At 46.2% G+C, this 19,751-nt stretch overlaps 1 protein-coding gene across 1 annotated transcript in view; it reads left to right on the forward strand.

Moving 5' to 3' along the window:
- The window catches only part of LOC142578334 (ubiquitin-like modifier-activating enzyme 1), a 111,875-nt gene that overhangs the window by 33,036 nt on the left and 59,088 nt on the right, over nt 1-19,751 (forward strand). The window contains exons 3-6 of the mRNA XM_075687732.1: nt 8,599-8,767; nt 11,772-11,906; nt 14,360-14,466; nt 14,703-14,793. Coding sequence (XP_075543847.1) covers nt 8,599-8,767; nt 11,772-11,906; nt 14,360-14,466; nt 14,703-14,793 — 502 coding nt within the window. The remainder of the gene's footprint in view (nt 1-8,598; nt 8,768-11,771; nt 11,907-14,359; nt 14,467-14,702; nt 14,794-19,751) is intronic.

Here is a 19,751-nt window from a genome sequence, read left to right on the forward strand (position 1 = left end):
TATATAATACTGGGAGTAACATAAGGAGCCTATAATTTTTCGATTTCTTAACTTCTCACTTTTTGTGAATTAGTATATTGTTCGCATTCTTCCAGTTTTCTGGGACCCTTGCAATCGATAGACAGTTCGTATGAAGAGCCGCCAGTTTTCCAAGCATTATATCTCCTCCATCTTTGATTAAATCGACTGTTATTCCATCTTATCCTGCCGCTATTCCTCGTTTCATGTCTTGCAACGCCCTTCTGACCTCATCGCTACACTCTAAATATAAAGAGAGTGCGGGGCACTATATTTGAGGGAGTATCTGCTTGTCCCATATTCCACTCTCTTTTCGAGAGTAGATCGACCCTCTTTGAGAGAGAGTAGGTCAACTCCTCCAGACAGAATTTTGTTACTCCGCCGCAAGGGAGTGCTAGTAACCTTCCGCAGAGTCCTACTTCTCTCCCCACAGGGAGTGCTAGTACTCTTCCGCAGAGTGCTAATACTCACCCCACAGGGGTAATAGTACTCCCCCAGACCGAGTGCTTCTACTCCTCCAAACTGAGTAATTCTACTCCTTCAAGCCGCGTGTTTCTGCTCCCCGAAACAGAGTACTTGTACTCCTTCAGAACAGAGTGCTAGTACCCTTCCCAATAGTGTGAACGCACGATGTAGATCCATGGTCATGTTAGAAGGTATTCGCAATACTTACATGTATGGAGTATTTGATTCCTTCATAAGCAGCTTCTGCACTTATCCTTGGTGAATGGGATGTAATCTGTAGTCGCAGAGTTACTCAAATGAAACATTTTCATTCTTAAAAGGTCAAAATCTTTATTGATCAGTCACAAGACAAACGGAATAATAATTTCAGAAACATGCTGACAAACACATAAAATCACATTACAATGATGTCCATGAACATTACAAGACATCTTGTAATAAAACATAAGTATACGTATTCTCTAAAGTTTCATCAGTATTAGTGTAGAAATATCCTTTCATTTTAGTTGGCTCCTTCTTTTCAAAAATAAAGTATACAATGGAAAGTTAAACATAGAACGAACGTATGCAAATTCACAAAGTATTGACGCTATGAACAAAGAGAAATATGCGCCACATTACTGGCCATCAAACGCATTTCTGGCACAAAATGCGTGCACTTATATGGCAGAGGTTACTAGATGAATGAGGCTGGTAATGTGGATAAATTGTGCAAGAAACTTTTTTTGTGTGCCATATTCTAAGACAGCAGCTCATTTTATAACGTCCTGTACAGCGTATGGATGTTCCTGACTGAGAGTACAGTGTAGTTAGAAGTGTGTTGTACATTTTCATGTGAGGCCGCAGGTCTAGCTAGCTTTGCTTATATTTCACATAAAGCTATTCATGTATGGGCTGCACCCCGTTGTTTCTAATTGTGTCTTGTCATGGTTCTGCAGCAATATCCTGCCCAGCCTCAAACCGGTATAGAGGCGTATTATATTTCTTATTCGGTTGGCCTCCTCACGAAAGTAGTTTCCAGGTGCTGTTGGCATTCATCCGTTGCACTTTCTCACGAATAAATTAAATTAAATTTACAATATTATCTATTGTGTAGCAGATGAGTATCAAACTGCAAGGAGCATTGGCATTAAAATCTTGCGCATCAAATTTCTTGTCATATATGGTAACTTTCTATTCCCATTACGGTAAGAATGCTATACTTCTGAGGAGCAGCTTGCATGATTACATGATCAAATATTGTGACTCGTTGAATATGCAATCTAACTAAAGTATAGCATGGCTTTAGATGTGAATCAAAAATCAGATGTGACGAATATGATGCATCAAAGACAACATAAGCATAAGTACAGGCAGGGAAGTGCACGAAAAAGAACAAAGAAGCAAAACATAAATTGAGAATGGCACCATCCTGTTTCACATATCCCTTACATGCATGTGGATTTGGCATGCGACTATGCATATAATTGCCCAATGAACCAACTACCTGAAACCAAAGCTTTTTTCCTACTGAAGTGGGCAAGATGTGCTTAACTGAGAAAAATTATCGCACTTCACAGAATCTTTGTCTCAAAACAAGTACATATGTGCCTAGGAAGATTATTACATCGCCTCACTGCGCACTCTATCTTAAGTCCGGAAGAATTGTCTACAGAAGCCATGAAACTAAGGGGCTTTTGCTTAACACTACGTGTTCACATCCGCCAATTGATGAACAAGTGTTCTAATCAGATGCTCTCAGTTCTTTGAATTGAACGCATCTCTACCTCCACTAGCATACTTGGTTGTAAGGTAGATTAGACAAGCCACAATTTTACATTTTTCAAATAATTCTCAATTCGAAGTGACTCTCTGACTTCTTAGACGTAAGGTGTGCACCACGGTGTGCACAGAGGCCTTAATTGCTCCTTGTTTTCGTTCGTTTCGGGAAGCACGAGCGATTCTAATGAACTAGTTTCGTGCGCATGCACGTAAACGATAATGACTTCTTAAATATGGGATTCTCTTCCCCCAATGCTTCCCCTTTCTGGAACCTAAAAGGAAGCCATTATTCTAAATCTAGGTGTAAAAATAGATAAAAAGGAAGACATGAAAATCTGCCTGCTTCATGTCAGCATTTAAAATACAGAATCACAGTGGTTTGTATTTGCACCTTTGCATTCACATGCTATTAAATGTAAGCTATTGATGCTGTTAAATGTAGGCGAGCACCTAACCAAGCATGAGCTGTTGCTTTCTATAGCGAACACAGGCACCGTGCTCACTGCAAGTATGTATCATGTCACTAAGCAAATATGCAATTTCATTGTACCGCTATTCTTTTATCACATGGATGGATCTGTTGAGAAGCAAGACAAAATGCAGTCACTTCTCACAAAACTAATCAGCTTTTTTTAAAACACATTTCTAAGTTTTCTATGACACTTGCTCCTATGTGTTTGTCTCCAGAGAGCATACTTGATTTTGACTTTCCCATCAGAGACATTACATAAATATACGATGTTAAGATGACTGCCTAGAGCAGGTGAGAATCTTCACCTTGGTGTGACGTACTGTATTTTGATTTTGTTGATATTTAGTCAAATGGTACATCCAATATACCCACATTCTAGTTTTCTTGTCCAAATTGCATGGTAATATATTTTGATTCTTTGGCTTGCGCTCCTCTGCACTACGTGGAGTCGTGCTGGACTGGGTCTTTGACATCTTTGTGTCCTTGCATATCGCGTGCGAAAATCAGCACGAGGACATGGTGTAGAACAACATCAAGACAGTCAAGGTCATGGCACCAAAAGAAAGTGTTAGCTCTTAATCTTCCTATTGAAATGCATGCGAAACATCTAAATGACTGCAACAGTCAACTGCTAAACTAACTTCCAATTTTAGATTTAAACAAAAAAAAAACCAACAGTTCATCCTCTTTCAGCACCAATGTTAAAATACTCCTGCTAAAAATATAATATTGGTCATTGTCAGATGTCGTAAGTCTGTCATTAGTCTGGTGTGTCACGAACACCACTCGTGACACATCCTAAGCACGTGCCCAGTGTTTCGCCCGCACCATCTCTGGTTGTGCCACTGCTCAAGCCATAATTTGAGTATCATATCTTCAAACATGATGCTAAGTAGGGATGAAAACTTGGTCCTCCGGTTCAATGAATATGACTGGATGTGCCTGTAAGAAAGGACAACAAGGTTTGTTATGGCAAGCTTACCCACATTTCAATAACAGGAAAGCTCACTACGGCCTGAATCTCAGCTTACTGAAAGGCACGAACTTATTTTGATTCTTGAGATGCGCAATGGAGTTCTTTTTTGACAGACTCGACTAATGCTGCAGTTTGAAATCTGGTATTTTACATTCTTGAAGGCAGGTAAAGGTTGCAGTCAGATCGCAGTTATTAGTTTATTAGACCAACTCCTTGTTTTGTGTACGACAGATTACCGGTAACACGGAATTAAAGCAATGTTTTATTTTGGTACTTTATTTCTCCACTAAAAATATGAAAACGATAAACACTTTTTTAATAGCCATGCAGTAGCAAGATGCACGCATTACGCTTGTAAACCCCAGAGGAAGGGTGATTCAGCTGTTCGTATGACATAACTCCGAAACGCCAACTCATATGAGCACAGGCATGTCCAAAACAATAAGCGCATGCAAAGCGCCCCTGCAATTGTAATTCCACACAGCAGCCGTTATATTCGAAGGCCGATGCATAACTAGCTGCTTGACAATTCACCGAGTTCGCAGACATAAGCACCCTTTCAGTTTGCACCGTGCTCGAAAACCGCAACAGGAGACATAAAATCAGACATATAATCACACCATTTCAATACATGAGCAAAAACAGGTTCAGCTAAACACTATGAGAGCGATTTAGTGCGCGACGGCGACGAAACACGGCTTCGAGCGACAAAACGGGCCGTCGCTTGAACAGATCGCTCGGTTCTAGAAATCTAGAATTCGTCGCTGTTCTCCCGGAAGTGGTATGAGCGACCAGCCAATAGCGCGAAGCCGGAAATGGATGTACAACACTCAGATACTACCGATTGTCGTGCGGAACGAGCAAACGATTGAATTTTTATATGTGCAAGGATAAGAACCTACTGCAAGACCTTCGGAAATATTTTATGCTACTTTTTACAGTAAAATACATGAATTTAAGTTAATAAAGCACACGACACGCTATTTCCGACGCGTATTTTCAACCCTCATACCGGCAACACTGTGGACACGTCGCACAACATCGTCGCTAGCACGGAGTAGAAGTTCCAGTGTTCCCAGGTTTGGCTATATATAGCCAAATTGGGCTACAGAAAAAAAATTTTTGCCGTCGACTTGGGAGAGTTGGCTATGTGCCTATATTTGGGCTACTTAAAATCTGCGACTTGGTTTTGTTTGGGCTTTACATGACGCCCTAATCCACGTTTCAGAAGTGGCTCTCGTAGAGTATAAACAAATATCGAAGGCCATGTTTTATATCGCTGAGCCGGCAATGCGGTTGCGCGTGTGTGCGTGCGTAAAACGCCCACATCCCCATCAGTAAGTACGCAGTTGTCTGAGCCGATGGATTTGATCTTTGATGCAGCTAAATTGGTACCGCGCTTCACCGTGCGAACATCTGTGCCAGCAACATCGTTTCATCTTTGTCTTATCGGTTTCAGTCATCAGACGCCCGATCACCAGGCATCGGAATGATCCTGGAAGTAGAGGGTGTTTCACAGTACACTGTACTAACATGGCTATGCTGAAAAAGGGGGAGCAATAAAATAGGGTCGGGCGACCGCGCATGAAAAAAGGGTAGCACGGGTAGATGACACGCTCCAGTGTGTTTATGGCCATCGTTTCTGGGTGGAGTATCACGCCGCGTGCAGCTTTCGACTTGCTCCACGTTTGTCGCGGTAAGCTTTACTGCCATTTTACTTTAGCTGCATGATGAATCTTAACGTGACAGCGTTAAGGGCACCGTGCGGCAAGAAATCCGGCGCTGGCGCCCGTTGTTGACGCCGCTGTCCGTATGAGAAAAATGATCCCGAACCACGCAGGGCCTCCGAATGGCGCATAGGCGTTACTGAACTAAGTGAATTTCTCAAAGTAAAATGCGTCAGAAAATTTTGTAAGTATACGACTCGCACACAACGTACAGGCATGATAGCGTCTGATTGTAATTTGAATGCACGAGAAAACGTATTTCTATTGCGCGGAAACCCAACACAAACCCCCTTTCCTGGCTGTCGTTTGAGGTCTGTTAAGCTTATGACGAATTCGGCAAATCGCACCGACGCGCACCGGGCGGCCCTGGGGCGATGATCACTGGATGAATCGGCGCATTGGGGTGCGGCGGTGTGTAGCGGTGCGATTTGCTGAATTCGCCATTAATGGGAATGGTGCGCTCGGTTCTCTGCAACACCATCCCGGTGGCGCTCGCATGCGCGGCAGCGGCAGTGCCTGCGGTGCGACGGAAAGACAAAAAAAAAAGAAAAATACAGAAAGCCCATCTTTGTGCATAGGGAGAGGCGCCGGCGTTTGGTGGTAAGCATTACGTTTAAGCTGCAGTTACAACGAAGCATGAGAAACAGTAAGGGATCTTTGAATGCTATAGCATTCCACTTGTAAAGGCAAAGCGCCCTCCGAGTTCTTAGAGCGAAAGCTCTAGATGACTAACCTTCCATAGTTTTTTCGGCGTCCGGCAACAGAAACGCATTTAGCGACTTCTGACAGACCAATGCGAGTGCACTGCAGCGGCGTAGATGTCAAAATGCGGAACAGATCATAACGCTCGCCGTGAACAACAGCGTGACATCAAGGTTATCGCATTATATAAGCCGGAGAGGTATCGGTGCTAAAACAGCTCCGTTATCGATGGGGCGGACACGTATAGGTCGTACACCCGAAGAACAACATGCCTACGAGGAGCGCCGGAGGGAACAGCAACGAGAATGTTAACGGCACCGGCGCGAAACGACCACCGACGAAGAACGTTCCCGCGATGTGGAACGAAAGCGACAATCGCGAGCCCGGGCACCTCCGAATGACAAACGACGCCAGACTCGCAACGCAAAAATGACAATCGTTCCCCTCTGTGAAGATGGAATGGCAGCGAAAGCAATTTTCTTTTCGTTCGAAAGCTTCGACTGTCGTCAGCTTTCACTGCCATTCCATATTTACTTTTTTTGTTCGTGTTTACGTTCAAGATTCATCTCGATAGTTTCGCCTTCTGCAGCGATTCGCCGGCACTTGAGTTTTCTGGGCCAACTAAGAAGTGTTTGTGAAAGCATGATGTCGCTGTTGTTGATGTCAAGGGTCGACCATCACATACTTTTTGCTACAACGGGTTGCGCAAAAGGTGATTGACGTAGTCGAATGTGAAAATATATATACAAATAAAACTGCAAATAAAAATGGCTATATTTGGCTACAATTTTTCCTTGCTCTTTTTTTGTGCTTGGCTACATTTGGGGTGCAATTTTTCGAGCTTTGGGCTATGCCGCCTCGTCCAACCTGACAACACTGAGTACAAGTTGTAGGCGACGAGCGAACGCGACAGCCACCTCCATCGCATCGCTTGTAGCTGTCGCGCGCAAGATAGCTTATATGAGGTTTATACTTTATTCAGCATAAACCATGGATTCCTTATGGGTTTTCAGTAACTTCAAAATAACGCACCCAACTGACCTTTTGCAGCATGCAGCTGAAAGACGGCGGCAAAGTTTCTAACTAGCACTGGAGCTGCACGTAACTTCAGTGATCGCATATTACCCATGAGCGAGACATCGCCAAGCGCGCAGCTTATTTATAACGAAAGCAGGCTGCCAGCAAAATGACGCCTTCTATTATGTGACTCCTTATTTCAACAGCGTTCCGTACACCGTAGACAGCCAAACTGAATAAATTAAAACACACAAAACGCACGCTAAGCATGCTCCGCATAGGCTCGGAATCATGGGCTGGTGAACAAACCATTTTAAGCGTCCTCTCGCATCACGTCTTATTGAACATACCATGGTTCTGGCAGCGTTTGCGATTTTCAAGCTCTTACGGATAGCGACAAGTGATAAAATCACATGCAGTTATCGCGACGACTGGCTTTTTCGATTGACATCGAGAGACACGGCGCGCTTGTCTTGTCCCTTGTCAATCGTGTCGGCTAAGCGCCGCGACGACTTCCTGCCGATAGCATGTCATATAGCAGAATGTTCACCTAAGTTAGAATTCACTTAGCGTGGAGGGTTTGTTGTTACATCCAACGAATGACGAACGAGTGTCGTGTTTTCACGGCGACGCGAGATGGCTGACACACGATCTCCCTTGGATGGCCTTCGTTACTGCTCGCTGGACGGATCACCTTCTCCGGCGCTGTGCTGTTCCGCGATGTTGAGCGCGCGCTCAGTAGAGCAACTCCGAGTGAAAAAGTAGAGCGCTGGCTCCACGTTCCTTTGAACTGTGGCTGCCTGTTCTCTTAGAAGCAAAACGGTGTGTTCTTTGCTCAGCGTGCGTGAGTGATGCATGGCCATGTTCGGGGCCAGCCTCCTACAGTTGAAGCAGTTGATTATGCTACGTTTTGTTCTCTATTGCCGCAAGAGTAGAACAGGCATTATACTCTCCCTCAGAAGGTCAGAGTGAAAAGCACATTTCACTCTCTCCTTGGTGACGGAGTGAAAAATGCATTTCACTGCACTTGACATTTTGCGAGAGTAAAACAGCGCTTTGAAGAGTAAATCGGCCGCTTCACTCCTGCAATACCCTCCCTAGTTTTTAGAGTGTAGTTGGAAACGGTTGGCGCAGGACAGGAGTAATTGGAGATCGCAGGGAAGAGGCCTCCGTCCTGCAGTGGACATAAAATAGGATGATCATGATGACGATGGTGGTGAGGATGATGATGATGATGATGATGATGATGATATGTCAATTAGGAACGTGATTTCAGCGACTCTGATACTCCACTGATTTACAAGTGGCTGCCCATGGCCTCCACTTGTGTTGTGCCTAAACATAGTAATAAACAGGAAGGCAGAAATCTGGTCACGAGACGTACTCGGAACGACTTGGGCTTCTTAGCACTCTCCTAGGAGAGGAGGTCAGATACTAATAAGTCACGACTCATATTGCAGCTACGTGCTCGGACGCGAAGCCATGGTTCGCATGGCCCAATCGGACGTGCTCATTTCGGGCATGGGTGGCCTGGGCGTGGAGATTGCCAAGAACGTCATCCTGGCTGGCGTCAGGTCCGTCACCATTCATGACGAGGCAGTGTGCACGCTGGCGGACCTCTCTTCTCAGGTTAGCGGGCCTTCCTATCACTTTGGGCCGTTAGCCTTAGTTTCATTATATAGAAATTGGTACTGTCAGAATATTTTCGACTGTTCATTTGGTTGCGTTAAATGAAATTCGTAGACTTCTAAACCATAGAAAAAAATAGTGACAAGCCTCAGAGCACCGTAAATAATATATTAACTGTTCACCATCCAGTTTAGGTTTCGTTCCCCAGGAGGATAACATGTTGTGACGTCATGAAACAGTATGTGGTCACGTGGGAGCTGCAGGTTGCAATGTTTTGACACTCGCTCCGGCTCGCTCGGTTGCTTCGTGTGCTGCTACTCTGTACGAGGGCCAATGTAGAAGCATGGCGGACGACTAGAGTGTGTGATTGTCAAAACGTCGCAATCTCCGGCTCCCACGTGACCATATATTGCGCCATGACGTCACAACAGATTATCTTCCAGGGAAGCGAAACCAGAACTGGCTCTAGAAAATCTATTATAATGAAATAGTTAGGGCACTGTGAGGCTTGACAGCGTAATATCTGGGGTTTAGAGGTACAGGACCTTCATTTAAAGCAAAAAAAGAACGATTTGACAATATCCTGTCAGTACCCCTTTAAAGCTATATATTTCTTTCTCTACGCGCAATTTGGTTGGACGGATGGACGACCTTCTTGCACAATAAACTGGAGATGGCCGCAACAGCAAGGAAGAGGAGGAGAGCGGACGAGAAAGCACAAGTGCGAGAGAGGAGACAGGGGGCGCCTGAATGGTTGGCGCAGGCGACTGAAGCCGCGAGCGGCATGACGTCACCGATATCTCGTGAGGCCTTCGCCTCGTCGGCATGCGCGCAGTGCGAGTCACCGCATATCAGAGGCGTAGTAATGAGACGTTTGGTTTCACCGTGTTATCACTGTTATCCAGATATGGCTAGACGCGAGACGCTCCTATACTCCACAAGATTTCCTTGATGTTGACGCTGATTCTGCAACAAAAGCGTATTGTCTAATCACATTGTACGCACAAGGAGGGTTGCCGTGAATCACGGGATGGCATGAAGATTGAATTGAATTGTACGTTTTTACGTGCGACAACACCGTACTGGGGTACGCCTTACGAGGCACGCCGTATTGGGGGACTCTGGAAATTGAGACCACCCGAGGCTCTTTAACGCGCACCTAAATCTAAGTACACGGATGTTTTCGCATTCCGCGCCCATCGAAATGCAGCCGCCGTGGCCGGGATTTGATCCCGAGACCTCGTGCTTGGCAGCCCAACACCAACAGCCACTAAGCAACGGCGGTGGGTTGGTATGAACATCGACGGACCGCATAATTGCATAGGAACGCTATTGCTCATTTTGACAATCATCTACGATAGTTTCTGTCACTATTGTTAAGCGCTTGACGCATATATGCTACAGTCGGAAACCTCCGTACTTCTTTAGATCACGTGGTATTATTTACTTCGCACCGAAACCTTACTACGCGAGTGTTTATGTGCCATTTCTCCTTGAGAATATCACCGCGGTGCCCACGAATTGATGACACGTCACTGCAGTCACACGTCACACGTTGACGTCATGACACGTCACACGTTCCGCAGCTGCGGAACGTTATAGGCGACGAGACACCGCGGCGGCTAGCGCTTTAATCTCTGTTTGAGAGGCGCGTCGTATATACGCCAAAGTTTACATAGCATCCACATCACTTTTCCAGCAACCATGGCTTAGGATTCACGGCACCTCTGGCCACTTTGGAATGAAGTAAGGCTGCCGGACTGCTAGGTATTCACAGGCTGTAAGGTGTTTACAAATAAACATAGCGGTGTAATTTGTTAAAGCAGGAGTAGGGAATGTGGCCGGGCGGGAAACGACCACGATATGCGATCGCAGTAGTATCCAGCTTTCGTCTATCTTTCCAAGTTTTACCTGAGCCACACGTATATATGGCTGCTTTCATGGCCAATTTTTATTCTTATTGAAGGAAAGTGTAAAGGTTCATGAATATTGGTATTGACAAAATAGCCTAAAATATATATCTTAAGCAACAACAACAACAACAAAAAAAACACGGCTTGAAATTTACTAATCACTACCTCATCAAAAGAAAACGTTAAACCAGGCGCTGTCAGGATTGGGGGCTCGATCCCATCGCTCGTAACCCGTTGTCAAGATTGGAGTCCGGCATGAATTAGAAGGTAGCTGGCCCATGCCGTCGTCCAACTTATCCACGCTGAGGAGGTTGATGAAGGGAACGCCTGCTTCTCATCGAGAACGAAGAATATGGGTTTATTTACAGTATCTAAATCAGTCTAGCATGACTGCTTGAGAAAGTACATCAGTCTAACATGGCTGCTTGAGTGAGAGTGCCCTGAGCAGCCGCACAACAGCGGTTTATAAACACTCGGTCATCCCCCGATACCCAGGTGACGGAAACGGCCGTCCAGCCATCGTAAACAAGTCGCTTCTCTGCGGGACGGTTTACACACACACACACTCACACACACACTTCCGTGCGCGAGGTTCACGGTCCCCAACCGAGGTCAGCCGGACTTCGTCGAACTCGGGGCCCACGTCAGGAAAGGTGTCCTTTATTCCCCGAGCTGACCCCGCAGCGCGGTCGGTTACCCATTGTCTTGCGTCTCGGACGGCGCATGAGAAGGGGCCTTGGTAGACGTTCCCGCGGCAACCCCCCCGCTCATAGCAGAACAGGTCGACGTTGGTGGGTTCGGTAACAATAGTTGGCCCGCCGAACGCATTCAGTCACAACGGCGACGAGGCTAGAGCGTAACGGTGGCGTTCCTAGAAAGTTGACGTCGCCGTCGCAACTGGCTGGCAAAACTTGCATCTAAGCAGGCCGTTCTTAACAGCGCAACGAAGTTTGTAGTTACATGTCCGAAGATCAGTAACTCGAAAGCGCGCTGTCGAGAGTACGAGACTGCGGAGAGACTGTCTAGCATCTGCTGTAAAGCTCGTGTGCGCAGCACCAGCGGCGTCCGCTCGATTCTTTCGTTCGTTGCAGTACTACCTAAGTGAACGAGCCGTGGGTCACAACCGGGCGGACGCTTGCGAGCCTTTGCTGGGACGGCTGAACCAGTACGTGCAGGTGAAAGCCCACACGGAACCGCTAACCGAGGATTTCCTGAAGCAGTTCACCGTGAGTGATCCGAACTCCCCTGAATGCCTTCCGCCACATAAAGTAGTGCCACTTCATTAAAGCATAAGCAGTGAAGCGCTGTTCACACAAGTACACTGCTAACTTGTAGAAGTACACATGAAAAAAAAAATGCTGCAGAGCTTCGCTTATGAGTGCTTTACGTCAATGTTTTTAGCTATGACTCTCAACTTATGTAAGCATGAAAATGTATTTATTACATTTTTTACATCTTTTTAATACAGTGGCTGTATGTCACCATATTTCAGTACGCAGCATTTGCGCGGACAGTGTTTGTGTTGTACTAATTCCTAGTTTCACTCACCGTCGTGCTTACGATGCGTGTCACCACGTAGTGAGTTATTGTTTAACAAAATATCGCAAATATATTCACATCCCTCCCACTCCCTCATCCAATGCGTTTGCAGCGAATGCAGGAGTCAGTAATAAATAAATAAATAAATAAATAAATAAATAAATAAATAAATAAATAAATAAAAACTCGTCACAGCACTTAAATGCCGCTGCCGGCGTACTTTTCGTGACCTTTCTGTCAACCAATTTTGCCTACTTTATGATCAGCGGCCAACGGTCGTTACGCATTGCTATCGGTGCTTCGTCAATAACAAAATCGCACGACTACGACATTCATTTCGACACACAAAGCGCGTGATTAAGCAACACCGTTGTTTCATCAGTCCTGGTTTCTCTGCCGCATTGCAACTCTCGTTAGGACGCGTATCGTGCACTGTAAGTATAGACTAACCTGTCTATCCTGGAGGCAGTACACTGCCTCCGGGATAGACCCACCTGGAGTTTTTGCGTCGTCATCACCAACAAAGGCCGATCACAGTCTTGTATATTTGCTAGTAAGTCGACGAGGCAATCCACAAACACTATTCCACGTGAATAAGGATTAAAACATTTTGTTGCCGTTTATTTCTGGCCACGGATAGTGCATTGCTACAAAATGCTATCAACTGTGTTTTAGTAAAATGAATTAGTAGGCCTACAGTAATTAATTATTCCGTGATCGGCTTCTTGCACTACTAACAACTAATATGACACTTTCCTTATTTACCCCTGCACTTAATCAAGAGTTCGGAGGTGTGCAATTGAACGTATAAAACGATGCGTCAGGTTAATGGGGTGTAATGCGTCACAGGGCTCAAGTTGATTGTGAATGCAGCTTTTCAACTGTTTTGGGGAGCAACAACAAAGGCATTGCGCAGTTCAATGCAACTACCACCACCACTACTACTACTACGATTAGTAATTACAGTAGTGCGATCGACAGATGCGCAAACAAGGGGAGCGCCAGGCTGAAACCGACGTTTCGACAAGAGTCCTCTTGTCGAAACGTTGGCTGCCAGCCTGAGGCATTCCACGAGTCGTCCTCTTTGGTTCACTAAGAGCACCGTATTTCTGCGAATATATTTCGTCTCGACAAGGCGAGTAGATTTCTAGGTTAATCCGTTCGCATTGTTGCTCGTAGCAAAATCTGCTGAGACGCTGAAAAACTTTCAGTTATGTTCTACCGATTTCCGTTTTGAATGATGCTGAACATGCAAGAAATAAGGCAACATAATTTTTTTTAGCTATGGAAACATTTTTTTGTGATAAATAAATAAATAAATAAATAAATCTCAGTTCCACTCTGTGAAGAAGGATGACCAGCGAAGCTGTGTATGTGGGCCCCTTAATGGCGAACTGGACCTCGGCCGCGGGCCAGCCCGGTATTGCACTCTCTTCCCACCTATGGGGAGTGCTTACCGCCTGCGTCACCTCGGCCGTGGCCTATCCCGTCATTGCACTATCTTCACAATTTTTTTTCTACACGCGTGCACGGAAGTGGGAAGAGTAGCCCTTAACAGCTTCCACTGCAAAAATAAATAAATAAACTTATGTGGTACGTATTGGCTACAATACGAACTAATAAAAATCAAAGCCCCATTCTTAAAGAAAGATGGCGGTACACGAAGCTTTCCCCCCATGGACACTGAATCAAAGTTAAAGTCCAAAGTTGAAGACCACGCAACGAACACAATAAATGCTGAGCGGCCCGATTTGATTGCTTGTTCAGGGTTGTATTTTTTGAACGCTGAACTTGAATAAAGACACAGTTCGTTAAGTTGGGTAGCCTTTATTTAACACGCACACACTCACACTTTCACGAACTCTACACTTGCATAGCATATATATATATATATATATATTGGTCGAGAGTCGGTACAACTGCGAATGTAAACTGTAGTGTTCTACGCGGATGCGTAAGTTGGCTTTCCTGCAGGGCTTTTTCGCAGAAAGCTTCGCTTTAAAATACGCGAACTCTGGTGCCTTTTGCGGTAGTTGGACACCGTCACCAAACAAAATAAGAAATTAAGCGTAAACACACAAGCAAGGCAAGAGAGCACGGCTGTACGCAAGTACAACCCATATTTGATTCTCCACTATAGGTGGTGGTGCTGACAGAGACCCCACTGGAAACGCAGCAGTCCATCGCGGCCTTCACCCACGAGAACAAGATCCCTGTCATCGTCGCCGATACCAGAGGCCTTGCTGGGTGCGTACACTGCAACCAGATCGCTATACGTGGCGTCCAAATCGGCGCACTCAGTGACCTCTACCACCGGGCAACAGAAATGAATCTCGAAGGCTATGCTTTTGCTGTCGGCACGCGCCTGAAGCAATGTTTTGGGCATTACCTGTAGCGAGCTGTCGCTTCCCATTTGCGTCACTGAAATGACGCGAACTACTGTGTGTGCGTGTGTGTTTCCACCTTGGTCCTTCTCTCCGCAGGCAGATCTTTTGCGACTTCGGCGACAAGTTCCGCGTGCACGACGCCAACGGAGAGCAGCCGCTGTCGGTTATGGTGCAATCCATCAGCGAGGTGTGTGGGAATTAAAAGCGTTCTCTCATACGCTCCCCTGCCAAACTCTCCTTTAAAAGCGACACTTAAGAGGACTGTGGAGCTGTAAGAGTAAAAAAGCCTTCTACAACGCCAAAAAGAGCAACTCTTGACGTGAGGGAGCCGGGGGGGGGGGGGGGGGGGGGGCGCTTGCTAAGCTAGAAAAGACGCCAAATCGAAAGGTTGGTTGCGACGCCGCCGAGTGACTCGCTCGCCAGGTCGCCACCACGCCACAAACTTTGAGTGTCTGTTTGGGCCTAGTAAATTTTTTGTTGCTTATGGGAAAGGACGGACCACGTTGTATTCTAAAGGAGCAGAAGGTCGAACTTACGAGTTTCCGGAACATTTGCTGCGCTATACAAAGGCCCAAATACGAAAAAAGAAAGGAATGCTTTGAAAGACATGACGTCACATCGACATAATGGCGCTGGGTTGTCGGCGTGAAAGTTAAAATGAAAAGAAAGATAAGTGGAAAGCTTGATCCTAATTTTCAGTTCTAGAAAGCAGTGCAACCTTTGCGCTGAAATTAACTGCAATAGAATTTCGAGATAATACTTTGCAGGACTAAATCGAATCAGCGTTTCTCTTTAGCGTCCGTTTATAGGGCGGAGAAAAGGGGAAGGGGCAGAAGGTAGGCCCACAGAGAAAGAAATTTCAACAAGAGCGGACACTCCCATAGAGCCCCGCGGCTGAGTTGACTGTAGCGCACCAAGCGGATGGTATTAACACCTTCTGGTTTCGGTTTCGGGCGCGCGCGTATTGAACACCAGTTGGTATACACCACGCCGGCTCCTCTGATCGCTGAGTATTTTTTTTTTTTCGCTTCTACTGCTGAACCACGCGCGACCTTGGCGGGGAATCGTTTTATTATTTCATAAAAATGTTTGCGAACGATCTTTACAAGCCTCCACCGAATCTGTGTCACGTACAATTTCATAAAGAAAACGCAAGACGTCTTCTGAAATGGTGAAATGTTTACCTTTGTTCTATATAAATGCTCATTCCGGGCTTCTTGTGCATTCATGCAAAGTTGTGGTCCCAGGTAAGCAGCAGTCGTTGCTGTACGAAGCTCCACCGGATGCCATCAACTGAAAAAAATTAAATTACAAGCATGTATCATTTTGGTATATTGAACTTACAGGAATATTGCGTGTAGAGGCGGAACGTGCGTAAGTGGTGAATGAGAGGCATTACAGATAAATTCACTTTTACACATATTTCGTAACAAATAGACTCCTCCCAAACAATGCCATAAAATCTGAAGAAAACATCCGATTTTCACGCATCCCTCCCTTCCCGGGCATTACTTTCTGCACTTTAAGAGCGCAAATACACGGGTGACTGCGCGTTTCTAAAACAACTTGGCGTCTGTCGACGCGATAGGACACCGAGTACACAGAGGTGGCTAAAACACAGGCTCTCAAGCCAGACCATGTTACACGTTCGCAGCATGCCTTCTAGTCGCACTCAACATAGATTCGTGGGTGCAAAGCCTGTTCTCAGGCGCTCAGAAGACAGAAATGCCAAGTTCTTGAGCTACTTGGCGTTATTTTTTACGCGTGCTGCCGTAGCAAGCAACACACTCCCGTGTTATCCCTCTCGACAATCGCTCGTCGGGTTTTCGACAAGCGTGAGTACCGAAATAAGGTATATGTTGTTGCAGGGCCATAAAAAGCGTCCCAAACTTGTCCCACTAAAATTTAGTACACGCAAAACTAACTCACCACGGCCGGTTCGCTTTTTTTTGCAAACAGCTTCACAACCCCAGGCGCGGCGAGCTTGTCTCAAAAGTATCCCCAAAAGTGTTACGAAATGAATTAGAATAATTTTTGGGTCAGAGAATGCGTCACGAACTTCTCCCAGTAAGATTCAATACACGCGAAACTAACTGCGGCACACAGCCGAGCGCGGCCAGTGTGCTTGAAAAGTACCCCCAAAACTAGCGAAATTAGTTACAATAATGTCTGGGGTCAGAGAAGGCGCCAAAACTTGTCCCGGTAAGATTCCGTATATACACGCGGAACTGCGTCACACGGCCGAGGTGCCTTTCGTCACAAATCCAGGTGCGGCGAGCGTGCCCAAAAAGTACCGAAATAAGTTGTAATAATGCTTGGGCTCATAGAAAGCGTCGCAATCGTCTCCCAGTATAAGTAGTTAATTGAAATTACTATGCCTGGACGGCGGAGCTGTTTTTCGAGAACTACGTCACCATATGGGTTCAGTTTGTGCAGTAAGCCTAAATGTGCTTGAAATGCGTCGTATACACTGCCAAACAAAATTCCTCACCTTGCTGTAGTCCAGTAGTGCAGCGGTGCCGCATCGAAATGCAGACGGAACACAAGAGAACGCCGGAAGCCCTGCGCACCGGCCCCCCCCCCCCCCCCCCAAAAAAAAAAAAAAAAAAAGAAGCGGGCTACATCCAAAACAGGCGAGTCTCCGAGCATGCGAGCTTCGCATGCGCAGCCCGCCTCGCTCGCTCCTGTGGCATGTCTGGCGCATGACGCACGGACGCGCGTCTGGCGTGCCGCTAGCTTCTTGCTAGGCAACGCAAGAAAAAGTAGTCTCTAAGAATAAGTTCATTTACAGACAAAACGTTTTTTAGTTTTAGTGGGAAACAATGAAAACAAAATGAAACGTCTGTAAGTTCATATCACATTCTTTTTCCCCCGATGGTCGCGTCAAATAACGGATGGAGTCGAAACTAGGCCTGACGTGCTTCCTGTTTCCAGTTTTTACTGAGCGTCGTCTCTTCTTGAATTTCTTTCTCTATGGTAGGCCTCTGCAAAGCCGGCTAATCTCGATATACCGAGAACACTAATCAAGTCATAATGAAGACTGAAAAACAATAAACAGAAACAAAATGCACGATCAGATGCAGCTACCGAAAATTTCAACTCGCAGTCTTCTCGGCACACCGATTTTCGAACCACACACACCTAGGCCATCCATGTGACGCAAGGAATTCAGTGTACTAATTGAATTTCTCACGCTAAAATTCGTAGAAAAATCGTAAACTACGACTTCTACACTACCTAAACATATACTAGCTCTCGGACTGTAATTTGAATATAAGAGAAAACAGAATTCTGTTACGCGAAAACTCATGCAAACTTCTTTTCCAGTGTTTTTACAATGCACAGGCCGGAGACGGCGTCCGCCAATTGCGCACGCGGGCGCGTAAATATCTCAGAGCCCACGGAGCAACGCACCCGCTTCCTTGAAAAACTTCCAGATGGCGCTCGCCTCTGCTGCATCGCCGCCGCTTGCTGCGGGAAAGCTAGGGAAACGATGGAGCATGTTTTATTAGAATGTGAAGACGTCTGCCCAGTGGTCGATTTCGGCACCAATGGCCTCCTTGAAACCCTTGGGTCCAGCGAGAGCAGGGGGAAAGTAAACATGTCCGCAATAGAGATTAGTAGAGGCGATTGAAAGATTGGTAAACAACAAATTGGGAAACGACAAAAAACAGACGCACAAGGACAAAGTTCACAATAGGGAGTCAGAAAATTTATTTATGCGAATTCATCGTGGGTTTTTTCTTTTCTTTTTTATTTTTTACCCTAGGTAGGACATTAGGCAGTATAATAGCAAGGGCTTGGTGGCGAAACCCACCGCCCTGTTCCAAAGGGGACGCTCATAGCATCCATCCACCCATCCATCCATCGCGGCCACTGCAAGAGGCCGCGTTTCGACCAGAAAGCCCGCCGTCGTGCGGTAAACATTACGGTTACATGAGCTGCAGCTGTCGGGAATCGTGAAAAGCAGTCAGGGATCTTTGAATACTATCGCGTCCCACTCTTAAAGGTGGAGCTTAAGCGTCCTCCAAATTTTTTTGTTGCTGTTGTCGACGTCGTCTTGCGCGTTTGTTGTTGTTGCTGCGGTCTAACACACAGGGAAAAGAAAAATAACGAGATGGCTGCCAGACAGGCCCGCGCTGGACACCAAAACCATCCCGTTGCCCCGGGGAAGCATTTGTATCGAAAACATCTAAAACTAAACGCCGACGTATGACATTACGGGGCTCCGAGCGCTCAATATAAACACATTATGAAACCTCAGTAGCTAAAACGTTCCTGAAAAACATATAAGGAACGCTATCGTTGCGGGCCCACGTGAATGTCATATGGATCGCACAGCGCAGGATCAGCAATTTGGGATTGAACGGGAGCTGACCCGGTTTTCCCGCGATGCTTCTCACGACTGATGGGTTAAAATCTGGCTCTGTATATCGAAGCCCATGAAAGGCTGGGTCTTGGATGAGGCTTAGCAATGGTTCTAACACTTGAATTGGGCCCGTTACTTTCAAGAGACGCTTAAGAGTAACGATAGGCTGATCTGGGGCCCTATAACGTGAAACTATTCAAATCTCTTTTTATACCACTCCACTGACGTGAAATTTACGTAACCACCGACGCAAGCATCGGGCGGCATTCCGCAGCGTTGTTCGAAAAGCCCAATCAAAAGAGAGAGAGAGAATAAGCATATTTATTGGGTGAGTGCAGCTTTGTAGAGGCGTCCTCATTCCAGAAGGCCTTGAGCTCGGGCCGCGTCCTGGGCCCTCGCAATCACCCGTTGCTGATCCTCGAGGTCGGAGCTGGCCAAGGCTCTCTCGCAAAGCTCGTTGGTGGGGTAAGGGTTCGGAGGATTTAATGGTGCCGCTTTGCAACCCCCCTGCTATGTGCCTGAGGGACCCGGGCTCTGCGCAGAAGCGGCATTGCGGAGAGAATTGTGTAGAGGCTGGCAGGTGATTTCTGGTTGGGTGGCGGAATGTATTAACCTGTAGAGCTCGGAGGAATCGCTCCTGCTCTCTAGGCAGTGACTTGCGTGGGGGCGCATATGTTCTGCGGGTTAGCTTGTAGTGTTTTGCGATGTCTTGGTACGAGACTAGAGGGTGCTTGCGCTCGGGTTCAGATTCATCGCCGTTATTTGAATCCCACCGA

This window comes from Dermacentor variabilis, chromosome 4 (assembly GCF_050947875.1).
Source record: "Dermacentor variabilis isolate Ectoservices chromosome 4, ASM5094787v1, whole genome shotgun sequence".
Taxonomy (NCBI): domain Eukaryota; kingdom Metazoa; phylum Arthropoda; class Arachnida; order Ixodida; family Ixodidae; genus Dermacentor; species Dermacentor variabilis.